A 25,830-nucleotide genomic window follows, 5' to 3' on the forward strand; every position below is an offset into this window, starting at 1 on the left:
TACATCATTATTTTTTTCCCTTTAAGGATATCTATTCATTGAAATTAAGTAACACAGGAAATAAATAAGGAATACATGTATGTAATGTGCGTTAACCAAATCCTTACCCTAGCACTCGACATAACACCATACCCGAACACTGCATTGTTGCAACCACTATTGAAAAAAACACAATACACAACATTAAACTGTGTTTCCACCAGGAACTCCTGTCATTCTGAACATGTACTGTGTTCTTTAACATGTACCTAAGCCAATTCATAAATGGAGCAGCATTAAATTCATTAAAAAACAAAATATGAGAATGAACTCTTCATGATTTGTTCAAGGTCTTCAACATCTCGGGGGACAAAATCTCAGCAAACATGAACCATAGCCCTTTCGTTGAAAGATAACATACCGTATCCTAGAAAAATCTTTGGCGCGACAATATTCTGACTTAGATGGAATAATAGATTTGGTTAGGTTCAAGGTCATTTCTGAGGATAGATGCCATATAAAAGAAAATGATATCTCTTCAGAACTTGTAATCGCATATGATCCGATTTTTTTCACTTCTCTAGCTCTGTACAGCGAGTTTAAGGACACTTCCAATCAATCAAACACAGTGCAAAGAAATAACATATACCACCACTCTAATCAAGCTTCCTGCAGTGGCCAACAATTGGCATTAATATCTTTTCTTAAGTAGGTTTTACAGCGAATCGAAAACAGACGCGGGCCACCATTACCCCAATTTACAACCAATCAAAAGATTATTATTCATCTATGTCACTTGTTAATTCCTGGAGTGGAGTTACCTTCTTACCTACATCATTACCTTAGATTCATTAGAAAATTTTGTCGCAATATAATATCTGAGAACACAAAACAGAGGAGGGGAAAATCGATTATTTCTAATCAATGCAAGTGTGAACTTCTGTTCGCCTTTTACAATGTAAAACATACTTCAAATTACCAGGTATTGTAAGTGAAGAACTCGCTTATGAATATCAAAATGATCTATCAATTGATTAAAGATAAAGTATGGTGTGATTGTCATTAAAAAGCTGTGAAATAGGATTGAAAATTTTATAAAGTTTAAAAGCTGAATTATGACGAGAAAAAGACCTATTTTAATTTGGGATCCAGGATGTTAGCCAGCCCTTAGAACTATGTACTCTTATAACAGTATTATACGGGTTTTTCCCAATTTTGACCGGGATAGCTAAATAGGTTACCGCTCTTGTAACCTCAATTCCTTTTGACAGTCAAAGAATCCCTCCCAGGCCCTTCTTCTGTAAAAGGATCAAGGTCAAAACATGGGATCCAGGATGTTAGCCAGCCCTTAGAACTATGTACTTTTATAACAGTATTATACGGGTTTTTCCCAATTTTGACCGGACTAGCTAAATAGGTTAGAGCTCTTGTAACCTCAATTCCTTTTTACAGTCAAGGGGTCCCTCCCAGTCCCTTCTCCTGTAAAAAGATGAAGGTCAAAATATGGGATCCAGGGTGTTAGCCAGCCTTTAGAACTATGTACTCTTATAACTATACTATACGAGTTTTCCCAAACTTTGACCGGGCTAGCTAGACAGGTTTCCGTTCTTGTAACCTCAATTCCTTTTGACTGTCAAGGGGTCCCTCCCGGTCCCTTCTCCTGTAAGAAGATGAAGGTCAAAATATGGGATCCAGGATGTTACACAGTTCTTAGAACTATGTAATCTTATAACTGTATTATACGGTTTTTTCCCAACTTTGACCGGGCTAGGTAAATAGGTTACCGCTCTTGTAACCTCAATTCCTTTTGACAGTCAAGGAGTCCCTCCCAGACCCTTCTCCTGTAAAAAGATGAAGGTCAAAATATGGGATCCAGGATATTAGTCAGTTTCTGACACAAGGTTAACCCATTAATTGTATTATATCCATTGTCTTCATTTTGGTCAGGCTAGCTTCACTGGTTTGGGGTCCTCTCTCTTCTTTTTTAAGTGAAGTCTTTGATTCGATTCTTTAACGTGCATTATAATGAGTTATTCAAGTTTTTTTTTTTTTTTTTAAATTATTAGGACACTTACGGTAATTTGAATAGGGAACCGGCCACAGCATGCGGTTCGCCATTCGCTTAGTCAATAGGGAATAGGGAATTACCTTCTAACTTCTGGTTGCCCAATTATTAAAGATTTTCGACAGGATTTTTCGATATTTTCACTCGTGCTTCGCACTCGTGAAAATATCTAAAAATTTTGTCCCACTCGTGAAATAAATTTCATATCCAACAACAAAACATTGAATATCATATATATATATATATATATATATATATATATATATATATATATATATATATATATATATATATATATATATATATATATATATATAAGCCAAGTTCATTTCAATAAGTTTAATTGTTTATTTTTATCAATTGAAATAGATCTTTAAATCTTAACAATGATTACCATATCCATTTTGAATTCTTTTTTTAATCAAAGAAAACTAATTTACAAAAAAATACATTGTAATGCCGAGTAATGCCAGTATTACATTAGATTTAGGAAAGTAATCCATTACAGTAGCATTATATGTAATGCAGATCTATTGGCATCTCTTATTGCTAGCATTACATGAATTCAAAGATATATATATATATTAAAAAGGTGAAGATAACAACAGTGTTCAATCATAAATCCAGTAAACAATATGAATTGTAAACAGGGCAAAATCACTGACCCTTGGAAACACCAGAGGTTGGATCAGGTGCCTATAGGAGGAGTTAGCTTCCCCTGTCGACTGGTCACACCCGTTGTGAACCCTGTGTAATGATCAGGTATACGGAATAATCCGGAGTCAAATTTAGTATAAAAACAAAGGCCTAACAATTGGTATGAAATATGTCAGTCAGAATACGACGCAATGATAGGTTAACTGTGCTAACAAGGCCATTGTGACGACCATAGAATTTACAAAATGCTGAGTTAAAATGAGGTTGTTGAAATCCCCGTAACATCAACTTATCTGTCCGTAACCTGCCTCAAATTAAGAATTGATCGTATTCAGAGCACTCTTTTGAGTATCGAATAAGTTGGGAGACGTAAACTTTATATGTAGGTGACAGAGGAATATTGCTACATAAATAAGGACAGTTGACAATGGAAAAGCTGAAGTCATCTCACTTGTCATACAAATTAGTTTTCTGTTGGCCCTTATCGTTTATAGTCAGTAAAGCATCCAAGTATAAAACAGAAGTTGCAGACTCTGTTGTATCTTTTATTTCAAGTTTAATGGGATATATTGAGTCGACAAATGAATGGAAGAAACTATTTCAAATTGATAGTAACGTCGTCTGTTCTGTTCTGTTATAAAACAGAAGTTGCAGACTCTGTGATATCTTTTATTTCGAGTTCAGTGGGATATATTGAGTCGACAAATGAATGGAAGAAACTATTTCAAATTGATAGTAACGTCGTCTGTTCTGTTCTGTTATAAAACAGAAGTTGCAGACTCTGTGATATCTTTTATTTCGAGTTCAGTGGGATATATTGAGTCGACAAATGAATGGAAGAAACTATTTCAAATTGATAGTAACGTCGTCGATATATCTGAATGTGGAGTTGAGGCCAGAGTAAGTGTTTTCTTCTCTTGTAGAGGTTTTTAAATTTATTCTGCTTAAAAGAAATATAAAAATAGGTCGGCTAATAAAGGAGCACAATTAGTTCCCTCCGAAATTCCAACAATTTTTTGGAAGACATGGTCTCCATTAAAGACTACGAAGATGTTGTCAATGAGAAACTCCAGCTTCAATTTACTATCAACTTCGGGGTACTTGTGTGTAGAATCAGAGTAATTTTTAAAAAAAGGAAGTTTCCTAATGACTAATCACAAGACATGAAAATTTCCGAGATACATTTTTATTAAAGAAGCAGTTATCTGTATGGCATAAAAAGCCTAGATTTCAATTTATCGTGAGGAATGGTTGCAATAAGGTGTAGAAAAGTGATGTGAACAAAACAGATGAAAACGAAAAAAAACATCTAGCATTACAACTAAGTACTAAGCTCTATTTATTTAAAATTCATAATGTAAAACTGTAAATAAATATAGTTTAGTGTCTTAGTTGTAGTGCTAGATGTTTTTTTGTTTTCTTCTGCTTTGTTTTTATGACTTTTTAACCTCTTCTATTTCCTGAGGAAGGGGCAAAGCGTCCCGAAAAATAGACAATTTTTAATTGTACGTGTCGTTGGTCATTTTTAGAGTTTCATATAAATTTCCATCCGTGACCTTATAAATATATATATATATATATATATATAAGAGAGAGAGAAAGAGAAATCTGGTATTTGATGGAACTATTTTAAATAGAACTGTAGCAGCAGACGTGCAAAGGGATCAATACGCCAAGTTGAGCGGTTGTTTCTTCTGGATGTTTAAATCCATATCGGGGAATGGAGATTAGTATAGAAGACTGCTAGGATGGCGGAAGGTAAGCGAATAAGAACTTCATACTTTTTTAGTATTCTGTATTGGTTTGTAATAAATATGTCTATATTTTCCAAAAAATATCTTAATTATGAATTGACTTTCTAATGTATATTAAAAGGTGACTGAAAGTTATAGAAATTCTTTTATTATCATGACATTTATTCTACGGAATGTTTTAAAAAGAAAAAGGTTAACAAAAAATATCCATACTACTTTCTGGGCATTCAATTTTCATGATTTTATATTATAGTTTTATATCTTTCGTTTATGAATAACTTGAAAATGTACATGATATTTGCTCAATTCTTACTTTCAATTGCTCGTGAAAGTAATTGTTAATGCACTTAATTAATCCCATTGCACCAAATTAATTCCACTGTAAGTAAAAAATCATGCGAAAATTATAATCTTAATTTTGAAAGACTTGCTTTTTTCAAATCAAAACTTTTTCTAAATGTTTTCAAAATAATTTTACTTTTTTTTTATTTTTCATGAACATTTCTTCCATTTCACTTAAAAAATTAATGCCTTGTTTTCAGATTTGTAGACATTCTTAGATCAGCAAATACTGTATCTATCACGTTAATAAAGGAAAGTAATTAATATGTTAGATCTTAACGAGTTCAAAAATAATTCCTCTTCTAAATAAAAATCACTGTCAACATAACCATTGACACCTCGTTTGAATCAGTCAATCCGAACACGTGCTATAGAAAGTGATCATCACGAACACATACCATAGAAAGTGATCACTAGCTTTCAGACACGGAAGCTTATCAACTTCGATTTGCTCCACATCTACAGATATAGCGTGTTATTCGTTGGCCTCATAGCCGTCTTGTCAGAAAAAAAATATTTTTCTCTCGATAATGTTAAAATACATTTCTAGAAAGTCCTCACAATCCTCGTTTGTCTTTCTCTTAATTATGATTTTTGTCATATGATAGCTTAAATCTCCCCTGAACAGAGAGATGATGTTAATCATCTCAGATACTGTCAAGTACATTTGCACTCCACAGGTAATTTTCCGCTACATCAAGCTGAATATGAAAAAATGATTACTGATTTTTCCTTTCAAGTATTTTATGAGGTCACCTGAGTGACTCAGGTGACCTTTTGCTATATTCCTTTTGTCCGTCGTTGTGTCGTTGTGTGTCGTCCTTCTGAAAATTTTCAGTTTCTTTTCATAATCACTGAACAAATTTTAACCAATTTTGGTAATACCATCTATGGGTAAAGAGGAAGATAAATTGTGAATTTTGTTGTCTCTGTCTCCCTGGGGCCTGAGGGGTGGGGCCAAAACAATCAAAATTAATGCCATCTTCAACACAGGCACTTGGGGTATGGACCTCCCCCCCCCCTTTTCCATTTTTTTTTTCTTTTTAAATCTGGGATCTAGTCACCTTTTTCCTATTTTTGTATTCTAATATGCACTATACGTTATCGATAATGTAACCCTTTTGTCTCTATAAGCTGTTTTTAAATATACCGTTTTCGACTGGTGCATAAAAAGAGAGAAGGCTTGCAACTCTTTTCTCGTCGTCTGCCTCACCTCGCTTAAACTTCGCGTGATTATTTATCAAAAGCACAAGAAAACATGGCATATGCATACATCAATAAATTTGTTATACATTCTTCTTCCTTTTCATATTTCCATTTAATTTTTATGTGCCCCCAATTTGTAAATATTTCGATTAAATCATCCGCATCTAGAGTAAATTTTGTTGGTGTGCACCAGCTGGGACGGAAGTGCAATAACGGTAACTCCAACTTTACAATTGTTCTGCATTAAAAAAAAATTCCGGCCTTGTAATAAAAATTTTGTGAAATTTGGTTGTTTGAGTCGTATGTTAAATGTTAATCTTCATCCATCAGAAACTGCTAGTTACAGTTATACCTTGTTATATACACAGAACTTACCGTTAATTTTGAAGAGAAAATTCGGGATGTTTTCCGTCTCGCATTTAATGTTCCGAATGGCATTACACATAATGATGATGCCCGAAAATACCGGGCACTTCCGTCCCAGCTGGTGCACACCAACAAAATTTACTCTAGATGCGGATGATTTAATCGAAATATTTACAAATCGGGGGCACATAAAAATTAAATGGAAATATGAGAAGGAAGAAGAATGTATAACAAATTTATTGATGTATGCATATGCCATGTTTTCTTATGCTTTTGATAAATAATCACGCGAAGTTTAAGCGAGGTGAGGCAGACGACGAGAAAAGAGTTGCAAGCCTTCTCTCTTTTTATGCACCAGTCGAAAACGGTATATTTAAAAACAGCTTATAAAGACAAAAGGGTTACATTATCGATAACGTATAGTGCATATTAGAATACAAAAATAGGAAAAAGGTGACTAGATCCCAGATTTAAAAAGAAAAAAAAATGGAAAAGGGGGGGGGGGGGGGGGAGAGGTCCATACCCGCCTGTGATCTTCAAAAGTATTTTTCTTTACTCCTACACATCAAGCATTCAAACTTGATTATGACGATTATAACCAATATTATAGCATTACTATAATAAACATTGAATCCTCCACTAGAATGATTCATTCATGGCCTCTGGTTCAGGGGTTCTGGTGTTTGGATGAGGCTCTATTGATCATATTGTGAAAATATCAGGCAAACCAAGAATTAAGTTAAATTATAAAGTATGATTGCTCTCTCTCTCTCTCTCTCTCTCTCTCTCTCTCTCTCTCTCTCGTTTTCGTTAGAACACTACTGTCAGAGAAAAATGAGTAAAAAAGCAAAGAATTATATTTTTTTCTGATTATTCCTCTCAGTGCTTAAAAACTGTCTCTGAATTTCACTTATTCAGTTCTTTAATGTCTTTCTATGTCTTTGTGTTTTGCTATTTTCCCCGTAAAGATCAATACTTATCAAATTTTATTTCTTAAATCTTGGCCTAAGATATATATAGATCAAATTCTATGCTATACCAGTTAACTTGCAAAAATGCATTGGTTACAATGAATTATATATACATGTATACAGAGAGAGAGTGGAGGAAGGGAGAGGAAGAGAGAGAGAGAACATAAAATGTCTGCTTTGTGATTATGTAGCGTTTGTAGTTTTTAACCTCTCAATCTATATATACGTGCATTGGTCTTTTGCAAAGTTACCTTCACTTAGATTTGGTTCTTTTTAAATGTACATGTATATGTAAAGTTTTTTTAATACCAGGACCTTCTAAAGAAAATCCAGGTATGTTGCCGTTATCCTGATCCATCCTTCACACTTTTCTCTTCTTCAAACTCCTCTAACATTTTATGCAGAAGTCAAATCATTTTTTAGCGTCCTGTAGATGTAGAGTATGGTTTCAGAATCAGATTAAAGCTTCATTGAATTCTTCTAGACTGGTAAAGAATTTAACTACATAAAAGGTTCGTGGGCCACAAAATTTTTTTTTAAAGAAATTAAACCCCTCTCCCCTCCCCCCCCCCCCCAAAAAAAAAATCCCCGCTTGTTAAAACTGTTGTTTCGGTAACGTTTTCATTTGAACAAATTATAATATCACATTTCTTTTTAATTCAGAAACCCCAGAACTACCCAGATCAAATAGCTCTCTCGCTCTCTCTCTCTCTCATTGATTTTTAAAAATATATTACGTATTATCCAAGCATTTAAATAATCGTGGGTGTGCGGATAAGTATTTGAATTGCAAATTTCTACGAGATTGTTCTTAAGTTGAATTTTATCTAAGTATACACCAGAAACATTTTGAGAAAATCAAGGATGATTTCATTTGTATGGTTTATTTCTGATTTCGTAAGATATTTACCGAATTGAGTTTAAATGCATTTTCGGTCAGAGCCTGCAGTCCTTTTCGTTTGAATTTTATGCAAACCGTAACATTATGATATTGATTTTTTAATTTAGAAACGCTCCATTTTATCCTTGATTATCTCGGTTAAACACCCTTTGACCAATTTATTGTGCTTTCTCCAGTACAAAGCAGCTATCTGAGTTTGTTATGTAATAGTCCAGAAGTATGCCTATAAAATTGATAATAAAAGGAAACGAAAAAAAAAAGATAAATTAAAAACAATAATTATATCCATAAACACACAATATAAGATAAACTGACACATTCCTTCCATTATTATTTGTTAGTCTATGAATTATAACTCAGCAACATTTAACAGATATGTGGTTGATCTAATTATGTCGGGAAGGGGGGGGGGGGGTAAAGTTTGATATTTAAAATTCGCATCATAACATATTAAAGATCTAATAATTATGTTGTTTGAGAATCACTTATCTGAATGATTTACATTTTAAAATTCTAGCTCTAATTTCAAAGATGGATTCATCTCGTAACTTCTATGGACGTGGAGACCGGTCCTTCGGATGAGACCGTATAAACCGAGGTCCCGTGTCGCAGTAGGTGCTGGCACGAAAGAGATCCCTCACTGCTAAATGGCCCTAAATGGCCCTGAGTGCCGATTATAGGTCAAAATTTGTAGCCCTCCACCGGCAAGTGGTGGCGTCTCCATATGAGTGAAAAATTCTCGAGAGGGACGTTAAACAACATACAATAAATCAATCTATGAACCAGATGCTTTTGTGATATTTTTAAATCAAGTTTCTTTAGAAATTGAAAAAATATACACATATTCAAAGGAAGGAAATAGATGATGAAAGTACTGAACCCAAACTGCTATTTCATTGAGTTTTTATTTTAATTAATTTATTAATATTTTATCCCCTCTGGAGTCTTTAGCTGTATTAACTTTAGTGATTTGAATTGAAAAAAATTGACTTGTCCAATCCATGTAAATCATATAATAAACTTTCCAGCAGACACTATAAAACCTGTATTATTGTATTGACATCAAATAATGCACAAACCAAAAAGTAACTTCTTCGGATTCACAAAAATACGTTATATGTCCTCTAGTGTTATGCAAATTATTTAGTACAAGAACATTTACCTTTTGCAAAACTCAGATCGTTCTGAGAACAGAAGATTGAGCTTAAACCATGAATCTTATTGATCTTAATTACACGTATGACCAAACTCATACATACACGTACTTACATATTTTCGTAATATATATATTCATCTGAGATCTGTTTTGCAATAAAGAAGATGGTCAAAAAAGGCTTGCAAAATGCCTATAACCTCAAATATACAAAAATCTTATTCGATTTGTGAACTATGTATATATTCAGAGCAAAGTTCTAATTATTAAAAAGTATGAAATTATTATAAACAAAACTTCTCTGCATAAAAATTCTCTCCGTAAAAATTATTCTATGGTAAAAAAGGGATTTTTTGGGGGATTTGAATTCAAGCGATAAAAATCAAGAGTATTAGTTTTCTCTCTTAGAATTTTACGCTAACCACAACACAACACAGCTCATAACAGGTAGCATTAATTAAATCTTGTTTGCGATGTGACCCATGAATAACTGGACTTCAAACATTTCTCGATGATTTTTGTGTCATAAAAGGAGTGGGGTCTGTCAGCTAACATCCGCAACTGTACTCGGCAGTGCTGGTACCGGACATCCATGACTGTACCTGCTCACTAATATCAAAAACGGAATGTCAGAGCAAGATTTTCCGGATTGTTCAACATATTACTCTACATGTTGTTAATTAAGTATGGATTGTTTTTTAATGAAAAATACGAAATTTTGTATATCTATGACTGTATACCTGTGCCTGATATACACCATCTGCGACTGTACCTGTGCCGTACATACACACTACCACTGACTCAACCCGCGCTTGATTAATAACATCCACAACAAAAAATTCTGTGGATTTTCTCCGATTTAAATTTAGACTGAATTCAATCAAAGCGCAATTAACGCTAATCTTTATATTACCATGACAGTGATACCGAGACAAACGATGTCAGCAGTGATTAGGGAAGGATCCAAAACTTTTACAGATTTGAATTTAAAGCTTTATGTTCAGAGTACAATATGAGCCAGGTCTTTAATTTTTTTTTTTTTTTTGGGAGGGGGGGGGGGGTTTGCATGATTTCAATATCCTACGTGCTCAATAATAATGATGAATTTAAAATGAAACATGCTAGTATAATTATAGAAAATATACGAGTAAACAATAAAAAAAAAATAAAAAAAAAAGTAAATTAAAATAAATATTGGACTTAATTTGTAGTCCTTAATTTTACGTTAGAAAGTATAAGTACGTCATAATATTATTAATTTCACCCATTTCATTGACCACGCAAGTGGTGTCAATGAAAAGCACAGGTTTTTCCCCATAAATATACATTTGTATGTCTTACGATATATACGGGTGGAATGGGCTGATTCACGCGTTTTCAATGTGTTATATATAAACATTTCAAGTGCACGCCAGGAAGTAGCCTCCTATGCCCTGAAAAAGAATAGTTCCTAACAAAAAACCTTTATTTTCTTACAAAGTACATAAAATTTACTAGGCACAGGTATCAAAGTTGTAAAAATAGGCTGGAAGAACCCCCCCCCCCCCAAAAAAAAATTCTCAAAAGAAATAAAAATTAATTTTATATGCATGGAACAATTAACATCTTGACTGGTCGATAACCGTGGCGTGATACCTGAAATATGCAGGGTATGGTATTAAAATAATTGCTCATATTAAAGGAAATTAATGCTATAATTATCGATAACATCCGAAGAAAATATTTGTATAAGTAAATATTCTTATTAGATCCGCCTCTCTAAGATTCTGCAATCAATTGTCTGGAATCAATCTATAGGGAATATCGATGAATAGCGTTAATAGCACCCTTATTGTGTTTAGCTCAAAGAAAATCGTAAGGAATTTCTTGGGATGCAACATCCACAACTGTACCTGTCCTGACAACTCTAGAAATTTTACACCATGAGTGTACCGGTGTCTGATTGACAACATCCACCACTGTACCTGTCCAGTACACACACTTTATTCTACATCCATGACTGTGCCTGTGCTTATAAACAACATCCATGACTGTACCTGTCAGTACACACACTTTATTCTACATCCATGACTGTACCTGTGCCTTATAAACAACATCCACGACTGTACCTGTGCAGTATACACATCTTACTCTACATCCCTGACTGTACCTGTGCCTTATAAACAACATCCACGACTGTACCTGTGCATATATACATACTTTATTCTACATCCATGACTGTACCTGTGCCTTATAAACAACATCCACGACTGTACCTGTACCTTATAAACAACATCCATGACTGTACCTGTGCCTTATAAACAACATCCACGACTGTACCTGTGCAGTATACACATCTTACTCTACATCCATGACTGTACTTGTGCCTTATAAACAACATCCATGACTGTACCTGTGCCTTATAAACAACATCCACGACTGTACCTGTGCAGTATACACATTTTACTCTACATCCATGACTGTACCTGTCCATTATAAACAACATCCATGACCGTACCTGTCCAGTACACACACTTTATTCTACATCCATGACTGTACTTGTGCTTATAAACAACATCCATGACTGTACCTGTCCAGTACACACACTTTATTCTACATCCATGACTGTACCTGTGTCTTATAAACAACATCCACGACTGTACCTGTCCAGTACACACACTTTATTCTACATCCATGACTGTACATGTGCCTTATAAACAACATCCACGACTGTACCTGTCCAGTACACACATCTTTCTATACATCCATGACTGTACCTGTGCCTTATAAACAACATCCACGAATGTACCTGTCCAGTACACACACTTTACTCTACATCCCTGACTGTACCTGTGCCTTATAAACAACATCCACAACTTTACCTGCGTATGACACACACTACATCTATGACTGTACCTATGCCTTATAATCAAGATTTACACACAATAAACTTCTCAGGGTTTAAGAGGTACGTATTGTATACTGTATTTGGACCATCCTACCATAAAAAAAACAACAATATTTACAATTTTATTTCACTCACAAATTTTTATCTTTAAGTGTGTACTTGACTCTTAAAATTTGACCATGAAAATCAATTAGAATCAAGTTCGAGACACAATTAATCATCAGTGTACAGGTGGAAAACTCAAAGCTATAAGTCAACATATAGCCAATTACTATTATTAATTTTAATTAATTTTAATAAACATTTGTCGTATACGTTTGACGTATAATCAGTTGTAAACTATGATAATAATACCCCGCAACTTTGGGGTTGGCACAGAAGAAGGTGTAAAAATATTTTCATAGTTGAAAACATTTTAGGATGGAATAGTGCATTTTATCGTGTTAACAATTAAAGAAAGACCTATCGAAAATAATTATTGCAGTACATATAATACTACATGTATCTACACTTCACAATTCAATGTTTAAATGGCATTCAAAAGAAATTAAAAAACAAGAAGTCTGTGAGCCAATGATCACTAGTAATACCCCCGCTTTGACGTGAATGTACACAAGATCAGTTATGGACAGACACAAGAATGAACAAGAAGTTGACATCAGATTCGTACAAAAATGAATCCCACAATATGGCATGCCTAAACAAAGAGTGTGCTAAAATTTCAAGCATCTGCGATGAGTAGTTGCTGAGAAAACTGTGACGAAAATTTTGTTACGGACAGGCAGACAGAGAGACACACAGACAGACGGACAGACAGACAGACACACAAGGGTAAAACAGTATACCCCCCTTCTCCGGGGGTATAATAACCCAATGATGAAAATGACACAAACAGGAGGGGAAAATGAGGAAAAAGTTGGACTTTTTTCATGTGCTTAAGAGCCCTCTATACACTGCACACTAAAGAGTTCTAATTTTGTGGTACATTTATGCAAATAGAGTAATCTGCCCTTTCAACAAAAAACAAGCATTTTGAGAGTATTGCATTAGCAATACTAGTTCCCTACCGGCAAGTGTAATCTGGTTCCCGTTAAAAATTGAAAATGCAATAATTCCGTCAAAAATCAATGAAGCGGAACGAAATGCAAACTTCATCTATAACTCATCAAGGTAAAGTCACATACCAAAAACCAGCTCAATATCTGCAAACGTTTAGAAAAAATATGGAAAACCCTGAAAAAATGAAAAGGTCGTAATTCCGTCAAAAAGCACTGAAGCGGAACGAAATGCAAACTTGATCTGTAACTCATCAAGATACACTCACATGCCAAAAATCAGCTCATCAATATCTGCAAGCGTTTAGAAAAAAAGTGCGGAAAACCAAGTGGGACAGACAGACAGACCGACAGACGGACGGACAGACTCAGAGGAAACCTATAGTCCCCTCCGGCTTCACCGGTAGGGGACTAATAAAATAAATTGAAACCGGAGGGGACGATAGGTTTCCTCTAAGTCTGTCCGTCCGTCTGTCTGTCAAACTGTCCGCCTAGCTGTCCCTCTGTCACTCTGTCCCACTTGGTTTTCCGCACTTTTTTCTAAACGCTTGCAAATATTAAGCTGATTTTGGTATGTTAGTGTGTATTGATGAGTTACAGATCAAGTTTTTAATTTCGTTCTGCTTCATTGATTTTTGAGGGAATTACAATCTTTTTAATTTTTAAGGGTTTTCCACACTTTTTTTCCAAACGTTTGCAGATATTGAGTTGATTTTTGGTATGTGAGTGTATCTTGATGAGTCACAGATCAAGTTTGCATTATGTTCCGCTTCAATGATTTTTTGACAGAATTACAGCATTTTCAATTTTTAATGGGAACTAGATTACACTTGCCGGTAGTGGACTAGTATTGTTAATGCAGAAAGCATGTCTCAATAGCTTTAGTACGCATGCTTGAATAAACCATATGATAGCAAGAATGATAGTAAAATTCTGCCACCTATCGCAGAGTTAATTTAGAAAGTTGACATATTGGAATGATTTTTTCATATTTATATACCGAATATTTATGTGAATTTTATCAAAAAACATAACTTACTTAGGAAAACAAAGAGAGATAAGTCTATAATTTTGGTAAAACTTCATCTCTATAGAAATCAACGGAAAATATTTTTACACCCCCCCCCTTCACTGAAACAACAATTCCTTTTAAAGTATTATGAATTGTTATTTCACAAATTCAAATTTATACCAATTGTATCTTGTTTCAGGGGAGTGGGTTGTTGGGTGGGGGTGGGGGAGGTATGAGGGTGTAGAACATATGTTTACAGACTAAAAGCAGCAAAAATAGTCATTTTATTGCCAATGAATCTAATCCATGCACAGGTACAGTCGTGGATGTTGTTTATAAGGCACAGGTACAGTCGTGGATGTAGAGAAAATTTGTGTGTACTGGACGGGTACAGTCGTGGATGTTGTTTATAATGCAAAGGTACAGTCATGGATGTAGAATAAAGTGTGTGTACTGGACAGGTACAGTCATGGATGTTGTTTATAATGCACAGGTACAGTCATGGATGTTGTTTATAAGGTACAGGTACAGTCAGGGATTTTGTTTATAAGGCACAGGTACAGTCGTGGATGTTGTTTATAAGGCACAGGTAGTCATGGATGTAGAGTAAGATGTGTATACTGCACAGGCACAGTCGTGGATGTTGTTTATAAGGCACATGTACAGTCATGGTTGTAGAATAAAGTGTGTGTACTGGACAGGTACAGTCAGGGATGTTGTTTATAAGACACAGGTACAGTCAGGGATGTAGAATAAAGTGTGTGTACTGGACAGGTACAGTCATGGATGTTGTTTATAAGCACAGGTACAGTCATGGATGTAGAATAAAGTGTGTGTACTGGACAGGTACAGTCGTGAATGTTGTTTTTAAGACACAGGTACAGTCATGGATGTAGAATAAAGTATGTATATATGCACAGGTACAGTCGTGGATGTTGTTTATAAGGCACAGGTACAGTCATGGATGTAGAATAAAGTGTGTGTACTGAACAGGTACAGTCGTGGATGTTGTTTATAAGGCACAGGTACAGTCATGGATGTAGAGTAAGATGTGTATACTGCACAAGTACAGTCGTGGATGTTGTTTATAAGGCACAAGTACAGTCATGGATGTAGAATAAAGTGTGTGTACTGGACGGGTACAGTCACGGATGTTGTTTATAATGCACAGGTACAGTCATGGATGTAGAATAAAGTGTGTGTACTGGACAGGTACAGTCATGGATGTTGTTTATAGGGCACAGGTACAGTCATGGATGTTGTTTATAAGGTACAGGTACAGTCGTGGATGTTGTTTATAAGGCACAGGTACAGTCAGGGATGTTGTTTATAAGGCACAGGTACATTCATGGATGTAGAATAAAGTGTGTGTATTGGACAGGTACAGTCATGGATGTTGTTTATAAGGCACAGGTACAGTCATGGATGTTGTTTATATGCACAGGTACAGTCAGGGATGTTGTTTATAAGGCACAGGTACAGTCAGGGATGTTGTTTATAAGGCACGGGTACAGTCGTGGATGTTGTTTATAAGGCACAGGTACAGTCATGGATGTAGAATAAAGTGTGTGTACTGAACAGGTACAGTCGTGGATGTTGTTTATAAGGCACAGGTACAGTCATGGATGTAGAGTAAGATGTGTATACTGCACAGGTACAGTCGTGGATGTTGTTTATAAGGCACAAGTACAGTCATGGATGTAGAATAAAGTGTGTGTACTGGACGGGTACAGTCACGGATGTTGTTTATAATGCACAGGTACAGTCATGGATGTAGAATAAAGTGTGTGTACTGGACAGGTACAGTCATGGATGTTGTTTATAGGGCACAGGTACAGTCATGGATGTTGTTTATAAGGTACAGGTACAGTCGTGGATGTTGTTTATAAGGCACAGGTACAGTCAGGGATGTTGTTTATAAGGCACAGGTACATTCATGGATGTAGAATAAAGTGTGTGTATTGGACAGGTACAGTCATGGATGTTGTTTATAAGGCACAGGTACAGTCATGGATGTTGTTTATATGCACAGGTACAGTCAGGGATGTTGTTTATAAGGCACAGGTACAGTCAGGGATGTTGTTTATAAGGCACGGGTACAGTCATGGATGTTGTTTATAAGCACTGGTACAGTCATGGATGTAGAATAAAGTGTGTGTACTGGACAGGTTCAGTCATGGATGTTGTTTATAAGGCACAGGTACAGTCATGGATGTTGTTTATGAGGTACAGGTACAGTCGTGGATGTTGTTTATAAGGCACAGGTACAGTCATGGATGTTGTTTATAAGGCACAGGTACATTCATGGATGTAGAATAAAGTGTGTGTATTGGACAGGTACAGTCATGGATGTTGTTTATAAGGCACAGGTACAGTCATGGATGTTGTTTATATGCACAGGTACAGTCAGGGATGTTGTTTATAAGGCACAGGTACAGTCAGGGATGTTGTTTATAAGGCACGGGTACAGTCATGGATGTTGTTTATAAGCACTGGTACAGTCATGGATGTAGAATAAAGTGTGTGTACTGGACAGGTACAGTCGTGGATGTTGTCAATCAGGCACCAGTACAGTCACGGTGTAAAATTTCTAGAGTTGTCTGGACAGTACAGCAGAATCTTAGAGAGGTGGATCTAATAAAAATATTTACTTATACAAATATTTTCTTCGGATGTTATCGATAATTATAGCATTAATTTCCTTTAATATGAGCAATTGTTTTAATACCATACCCAAAATATTCCAGGTATCACACCATGGTTATCGACTAGTCAAGTTGTTAATTGTTTCATTCATATAAAATTAATTTTTATTTCTTTTGAGAATTTTTTTTTTTGGGGGGGGGGGGGGTCTTCCAGCCTATTTTTACAACTTTGATACCTGTGCCTACTAAATTTTATGTACTTTGTAAATAAATATTTTTTTTTGTCAGGAACTATTCTTTTTCAGGGCATAGGAGGCTACTTCCTGGGGTGCACTTGAGATGTTTATATATAACACATTGAAAACGGGTGGGTCAGCCCATTCCACCCGTATATATCGTAAGACATATATTTATGGGAAAAACCTGTGCTTTTCATTGACACCTCTTGCGTGTTCAATGAAATGGGTGAAATTAATAATATTTTGACGTACTTATACTTTTTAACATAAAATTAAGGATTACAAATTAATTCCAATATTTATTTTAATTTCCTTTTTTATTTTACTTTGTTTATTGTTTACTCGTATATTTTCTATAATTGTACTAGCATGTTTCATTTTAAATTCATCATTATTATTGAGCACGTAGGATATTGAAATCATGCCCCCAGCCCCCCCCCCCAAAAAAAAAATTAAAGACCTGGCTCATAAACATAAAGCTTTAAATTTAAATCTGTAAAAGTTTTGGATCCTTCCCTAATCACTGCTGACATTGTTTGTCTCGGTATCACTGTCATGGGTAATATAAAGATTAGAGTTAATTGCGCTTTGATTGAATTCAGTCTAAATTTAAATCGGAGAAAATCCACAGAATTTTTTGTTGTGGATGTTATTAATCAAGCGCGGGTTAAGTTAATCAAGCGCGGGTTGAGTCAGTGGTAGTGTGTATGTACGGCACAGGTACAGTCGCAGATGTTGTATATCAGGCACAGGTATACAGTCATAGATATACAAAATGTACGCTGTAGTAAATGTTACTTTTTCGAGATAATAGCGATCTATGCAATGGATTTAGGCATAGTCAAGCTTACACATATATTTTCCGCGATATATTCACTAAGCTAGTTATCGTTACCGTTTTGGCGATTACAGCCTTCCATAAAGTAGATTAATTATTAACACATTTCGTATGTTTCATTAAAAAAACAATCCATACTTGATTAACAACATATAGTTTAATACGTTGAACAATCCGGAAAATCTTGCTCTGACATTCCGTTTTTGATATTAGTGAGCAGGTACAGTCATGGATGTCCGGTACCAGCATTGCCGAGTACAGTTGCGGATGATAGCTGACAGCCACTGTTGCATAAAAGTGTACATGTATTTTAAAGATGTAGTGGGTCATTGTAACAGTTTTTGTAAAGCAAGCAGAAAATGCGTATTCTAAGATACTTTGAAAATATACTTTGAAAAAAATGTAGCAAAGACCTGCTTATATAGAAAAATTGTGTTAAAGTATGAAGAAATGATCATTTTTTGCCCTCTTTGGTGCGTGCATAATGCTGCATAGACGAATAATGTTAACAATTGTGAGATTATTGCAAATTTTGAAGATTTCACATAAAGTATACATTTATGTTAATTGAAATACCAAAAAAAATTGTGTTATACATGTATTTGAGTTTTAGTTTTCATTAGTTTTCACGTTCTTATTTGTTGAACCAGAGACATTTTTCTCGGCTTTTCGCTCATCTTTTTCATAGTTTATAAGCAGACAAAATTTATTCAACTACCTTCTTTTGAGATGAAAACAAGACAATGTTTTGCAATTGGAAAAGCATTAGGAAATTAATAAAATATGCTGCTAATTCCACTGTAGAGCATTGCCGCCATTTGACAAGCTTCCTTTTCTGAATGTGAAGATATATACTGATCTTTGTCTTTCTCTGGCAGAGGTTTTTGTCAACGTCAATTATAACTGGGTTCAATGATATTGTTTGCTGTTTAAGGCAATTATTCCCGCAGTCTTGTTCTAGTAGCCGGTCTCGGGGGAGAAATAAATCACAGACTAATTTGGTTCTTAGGCCAAAATACGTCACGTTGTCACGTCTTAAAGTTTGTCTGGGAAAAGACAAAGGTCACAATAATTTGAGTTGTTGGCTTTGAAACAATTACCGTATTTTTTAACATATTGTTCTTCTATGGGTATCCGTGTACTTTTCAAGTTTATACTATGGTAATGAACTCAGGGTCTCCCAAGTAGAATTGTACATGTGGCACATTATACAACATGGCGTCTCAAGGTCGCAAAGAAATAGGCAACATTTCCTAAGAAATAAACACATTTAACAATAGCACTTTAATGAACAAGTTTCAAGGCAAGGGAGCAAGGTTCAAAACGAGATTACGAAAAAAAAAATAAGGGAGCGAAAATGATAGGAAGCTAAGAAGAAAATGCAGGAAAAAAGCCAGGGCGACAATGAGAGGTTAGCATCACCCTCCTTGTCTTCCACCTTCTCCCACTCTGTATCCGTTACTACTTCAGAGCCTCATGTTGTAACCCTCGCATTCTCGCTTCCTCGAAATAAAATTGTAATAGTGTATGACCCTATCAGTACAAACACCAAGGCGGTGTCATGCTGATGGAGCATGTGTCGAATCAAATGACAACAGCTAGAGCAGACGATCAAACGCTCAATCTATTTGCAAGGGAATCCTTGATGTTGACACATTTGAAAGTTACTTAGTTGTGGGAAACCTAAAAAATACAGATTTTTCTAAGATTATGTCTCTTTTCCCTAAAAGCTTGTCTTTCGAAAAAGGTCCAGGAATGTTTTCGACAGGCAATAATCAGTCACTTTATTTCTATCAATTAGTTCTCATAGCTTTTATGCAATGTGAGTGGATGATCCATGGAAGTAAATGAATCAGACTGTCTAAAGGATGAGGTTGATAATAAATGCGCTTTTTAACTACTGAGTACACAAATTAACTCCAAGTTGTTGACAATGTGTCCTGTAACATAACTGAAGCAATCTCTCACCAGAGGGCGCGCTACTCAAGCTTCACTTGCACCTCTGTTATGGTCTAAATTACATGAATCTTGTAAAAAAAAAAGGGGGGGGGGGGTAAAGTTTTACTTTGCATTTCACTTGTATTATAAACATTCTAACACAACTTCTCGGGTCTTTCCGGAAAGTACACAAACAACCTCGAATGTGCTTCTTATATAGGCGTCCATGACAACCTCCCTTTTTAAGAACATTGAAATAAATGTAGGGAAACCTCTTATGTGTAAGGTCTGGGGATTAACTTCATTAAATGTTAAGATATTACCTAAAATATTCTACAGAGGGGACTCCATTTTCTGTAAAACATTAACTTCCGGTGATGTCAATACATTCGAGGTGTTTTTTTCGGGCTTACCGGAAAGGCCCGAGAAGATGCATTGAAAAACATTTCGATATTTTTCCATTAACAACGTTATACTTTCCTTCATCTTGGAAATATACCGGGGTACACAAAATCATCAATAAATTGTGTATGAACTACATGTATTTTGTGTCTCCTATATGTAATACAGGGACTACTTTGAAGACGATAAAAGAACTGTGTGAGAGAATTGCGTAAAGCGCCCTATGGTGAGAGCTTGATACATGTAACTGAGGGTATCTTTAAAGTAGGTAAATGATATTTGCTGACGTAATAGGTCACACATGAACAGAAAAGTCAGCTGCAAAAAAATTATGTACTTATTTTCAATACAAATTCTTCAGAAATAATTAATTTACTTTCAATTTGTTTATCCTCTTGGGTGCAATTTTGGGTTTAAAAATGGGTTCAACCAAATTATACATGTATCTTTTTTTTATCTTTCTGACTTTTTTTTTGGTCACGCACAGATTAATCAAAAAGATAGGAAAACTGAAACCAGTGGTATGATTTTGCAATTTGTCTTTTTGGTCAATTTTGAAGTGCATTGAATCAATCAATAGAGTTCTCTGAGAACAAAAAGGCATACGATGACTGGAAGAAATCAAATTTTCACCCTGTCTTGGAGTTTGATGACATAAACTAATACTGTCCTCTTCATGGATTGTGTTTATACACAAGATCAAATAAAAGCATCTAGAACAGAGGATCAAACTCTGGTTAATTATAAATTTTGAATTACTTTCTTTCTTCTGAAAAACAAAATAATTGCTAGAAAGTGTCTCAGCGTCAGAAATTAAATAACATGTATCTATCTGTCAAAGGTCTAGGTGTGCAATAAACTAATCAGTCTTCACTGCCATGGTCAGCCTTACATTAATTCAGTTTTATTCATCGGTATCACGCGCTTGCTTATCTGGAGGATTGTTTTTTAGCTTGAAAATAAAATAAACCTTAGTTGTTGATAATTGAATTCGAATGATAAGTAAAATGAATATGTTTGTGTCTTCAGAAACGATATAATTCACCTTCACTTTATTTGGCCATGAACAATAACCTTTATATTGACAACATAAACCATTTGAAATGTCAGTTATGGTCAACTGTTGCACAATTTACCGAAAAAAATTAGTCCCTGAATGGAAGGAGGACAGAGCATTCAGTCTTTATTACATACACTCTGCTAAGAAAGAGCAATAATACCATAATGTTAGTGTCAAGTATAATTTACTTCGTTTTCTGATGATAATTGAGTTCCAACCGTGCATGACTTATTTTTTGGCTTTCCATTACTTTTCTATTATCAAGGTGTTTACTTTGCCCATGGTGATAATGAATTCCCAACTTTTAATAAAGATCCTAGCAATACTAATCGAACGCTCTCAAATTTTTTTCATGAGAGTGTGCATATACATGTATGTAAACGTGAGATACATTATTTACAATGTGAATTCAGAAGCAATATATTTATTTCCTAAAACACCGAATCATACACTGGAAATTATGTATCGCTCTTACAGTCGATAAATGATGTTATTCATCAACAAAGGCAATGTTATATTCAGATGGGAACACAATTTTACTATTACTGGGAGAAAATTCAGAATGAAAACGGTTGGAGATGAGAGGGACTCTTCTTAATTGCTGTAGATGACCGGCCTTAATCGCCTTATCCTGGCTTTGATATTTCATCCCATAGAATCAATAAATGATTTCTACCTCCGTCCATTGCATGACACTGTCAGCAGATAGAACTGTCAGCATGCTCTCACAAGTTCTTCATTGTTTATTAAGCTGTATATGTTTACGACTAGGACAAATCATATACTAGGCATCAAACATGGTATATCATGTAATTGTTTTTGTCTGTATATGGTGAATGCAATTTTTAGAAAGCAAGATTTATAGCTCACTATATTTGAGGAAAAAAATCACATATATAAATTTATATCTGGGTTTTCTTCATTTATTTCTTTATAAAAGCTCTAGGTATTTTCATGTTTGTTTAAAATATATGTCTTTCTTTTTTATGCTCCTGTAATCGAAGATTCGGGGATTTCGAGTTTTTGCGTTGTCCGTCTGTTTACATTTCTTTATTTTTTATGCCCCCATAATCGAAGAATCGGAGATATCGAGTGTCCGTCTGTTTACCCGTTCGTCCGCAAAAACATTAACATTGCATATAAATTTTGATTGGTTGAAGCTAGGGCTCTCATATTTCACGTTTGCATTCCTTGTAACAAGACCTTCCTTTGGGTACCAACATATTTGGCTTCTTGTCCTTGATCTTTAAGTTTGGCCCACTTTCGCAAAATTTTACCAAACATTAACATTGGTCTTAACCTTTGAACAGTTGGTGCTGGGGCTTTCATACTTCACGTGTATTTCTTGTGACAAGAACTTCCGTTGGGTACAAAGATTTTGAACCTTGACATTAGAGTTTAACCTACCTTTGAAAACTTTAACTTTGGCCTTAACTTTTAAAGGGTTAGTGCTAGGGCTTTCATACTTCAAATGTATATTCCTTAAGATAGGAATTCCCTTTTTATACAAAAAGTTTTGACCTTGACGTCGGAGTTTGGCCTTCTTTGTGAAACGTTAACTTTGACCTTAACTTTTGAATGGTTTATGTTAGGGCTTTCATTTTTCACAGGCGTTTTTCTTGTGACAAGAATTTTTTTTTGATTGACAACAATTTTCAACTTTTGACCTTGACCGCTGTGTTTGACCTACTTTTGAGAAACAATGACCTTGGTCATAACTTTTGAGCGCTTGAAGCTAAAGCTTTCATATTTCTCAGGTGTATTCCTTGTGACAAGACCTTTCCTTAAATACCAAAATTATTGACCTCATGACATTGAACTTGGAGTTTGACTCACTTTTGAAAACAAACTTTAACCTTGACCATTTCCATATGATTGCTGCAAGGGCTTTTATATTTTACCAAGTGTATTTCTTAGGACAAAAACTTTTCTTTTGGTGTCAAAATTTTTTATCTCTTGACCTTGAAGTTTGACTTACAGTTATGAAACTTTAATCTTCGCCATGAGCTGTCATACGGGGGCATAAGTGTTTCACAAACTCATCTTATTTTAGATGTAATAGTGAAAAATCTTTTGACAAGGTCAAGTCTTCCGAGGTATACAATACCATACTATGCAAGACATAACTTTTACACTTCTTATCCCTGGATTTGACTTTATCCAATTGACCATAGTTAAGGATCAATGTACACCCTCTAGGTATATGTTACTTTTGGATAAAAATAAAGTTTAAGTGTATTAAATCATGAACCAGAGTTAAAGTTATTAACTGGACACATATTTTACAATTCAAAACATGCAATTTTGACCTTGTTCAAACACCTTAGTTCAAGGTCATGACAATTTTTATTAGACATAGGCGACCCATAATCAAACTGATTACTTCAGGAATATTATCAAGATTCCAGTCAAAGTCAGACAAAGAGACAGGATTTTGAAAGTATCTTGGGGGAGGGGGATAAAAACACATTTGATTAAGGACAGATGCTACAAACAACTTTTTTTTTTCAAAAATCATTTAAGTATCAACTAAATAAGTTTATATAAGTAAAATGAATACATTTAATCTCATAACGTTTCATTTTTCTGTCAAAGTCTTTAATAATGTCTATAAAATTGTGTATTAGATTTGTAAGGGTGGTAGCAAAAGGGAGAAATTAAAATATTTCATAAATTTCTACAATTTCTTGATATTTTTAGAGATCTGATATATGCCTCATTCACAAATCAATTAAGTCCAAAAAATATATACCAGTTTTCCGTCCTCTCTTGATTCTCACAGAGAAATCAACATTGCATCTTATCGACTTGTTCAAAATATTCAAGTTCATATTAACTTGATATTACTCTTAAATAGCGAGTCACTTGTCGATTTTGCTTTCCAGCTAAACTTATCATTAAGAGAAGTCTTTCGATTTCCCAATAAAGATTTGTAATCACAAAAATAATGTGCATGTAACTGATTGTGAAAACATTGCTTCTGGTTTGAGGTAATGAAACAGTGCATTTAGAAAAAAAAAAAACAAAGCTTGATTTCGAAATGAAAGGATTTGTTTTGCTAAGATTTCCCGATAGGAAGAAAAGCTGGTATTATGGTGGAGCAGACATACACAAATTATACATTTTCTAATTTTCCGTTTACATGAGCACAATCTTTATGCTTCACGAGGTCACACTATCAGATGATGAGTTAACAAGTCTATTTTGATTCTCATTTTCCTGTTAACTTAACTTATCATGAGCCATATCGATTTTAATTTTCCAGCCATAATTTTATGCCTCTTCATGAATTGGGAAGTTTTGCAAACAATACAATGTCTCATTAATATATCTAATCTTTTTCAACTAAGGAATACTGCAAGTTGTTTATTTCTGAGTGACCTTAATGTCTTTAATTTAATTTTGAAAGCTGTATTTCCATTCTGGTCTTAAAAACGCCGAATTTCTTGCCTTATCCCATTCACTTTGGTGAATAAAATATTGTTCAAATTCAATTACTGCAATATCTCAAGGAGATCTTGGTAATGTTAGTTTTCCTACGCATTCGAACGCAAAATCAAAATTTAGCAAAACTTATTTAAAGTTTTAATAAAAAATTCTTTATATGTTAAGTATACATTTGTTCTCAGTCTATGTTGACATATTTTACAGTTCATTTTCATTATAGCTGAAATGATATTTTTGCAGATCATGAATCCTTGGTGAAGTCTGATTTTACAGGAGTGTGTGAAGAGAACTCTTGTATTAACCATTTTGATTCCGACGATGGTTCATTCGTGGACTGCATTCACTTTGATCCACCTGAAGACTCATTAACACAGGCTGAGAGTGTTGAAGTGGACATTTTCTATTCGGCTCCGCCACTAAAGGACCTTTATCGATATCATATCTTTTTCTCGCATTCTGTAGAAGATGCTAAGTGGATTTCCGGAATTGTTCACCGACTTGAGGCAGAGCCTTACAATTACAAATGTCATTACAATGACAGTGTTATACAAACGAAACAAAACATTCAACAGACTTTGATGAGTGCTGTGATTTTAAGTGAAAGAGTTGTTATTGTCCTCTCCCCGAGTTATGTCAAAACAAATTGGACAGAGTTTCAAGAACTACTTCAGAATCTCACAACCTGTAGTTTACATCAACAGCGCATGCTCGTAGTGTTGCTTAAAGATTGCAATATTCCGGAACAACTCCAGCCTTTGGGTTTTCTTGACGCAAGGGAATGTGATTTCTTCGATTGTTTAGTCAGATATCTGAGAAGCGGTAATTTGACTGATAAATTCATTTGAGGTTCCATCTAGGCAAAATATACTGCAGTTTAGTTTGCCTCAACATTCCTCATTTTGTGAATACCGGT

General features: G+C 34.8%; 1 protein-coding gene across 1 annotated transcript in view; it reads left to right on the top strand.

Annotated features, from left to right (window-relative positions):
* Window positions 1-4,336: 4,336 nt before the first annotated feature.
* The window catches only part of LOC133190814 (uncharacterized), a 31,205-nt gene continuing 9,711 nt past the window's right edge, over window positions 4,337-25,830 (top strand). Inside the window, exons 1-2 of the mRNA XM_061326499.1 lie at window positions 4,337-4,459; window positions 25,158-25,736. Coding sequence (XP_061182483.1) covers window positions 4,450-4,459; window positions 25,158-25,736 — 589 coding nt within the window. The 5' untranslated portion in view covers window positions 4,337-4,449. The remainder of the gene's footprint in view (window positions 4,460-25,157; window positions 25,737-25,830) is intronic.

Source organism: Saccostrea echinata, unplaced genomic scaffold (assembly GCF_033153115.1).
Source record: "Saccostrea echinata isolate AGI-Se365-2 ecotype Australia unplaced genomic scaffold, CSIRO_AGI_Sech_v1 ptg000022l, whole genome shotgun sequence".
NCBI classification, from domain to species: domain Eukaryota; kingdom Metazoa; phylum Mollusca; class Bivalvia; order Ostreida; family Ostreidae; genus Saccostrea; species Saccostrea echinata.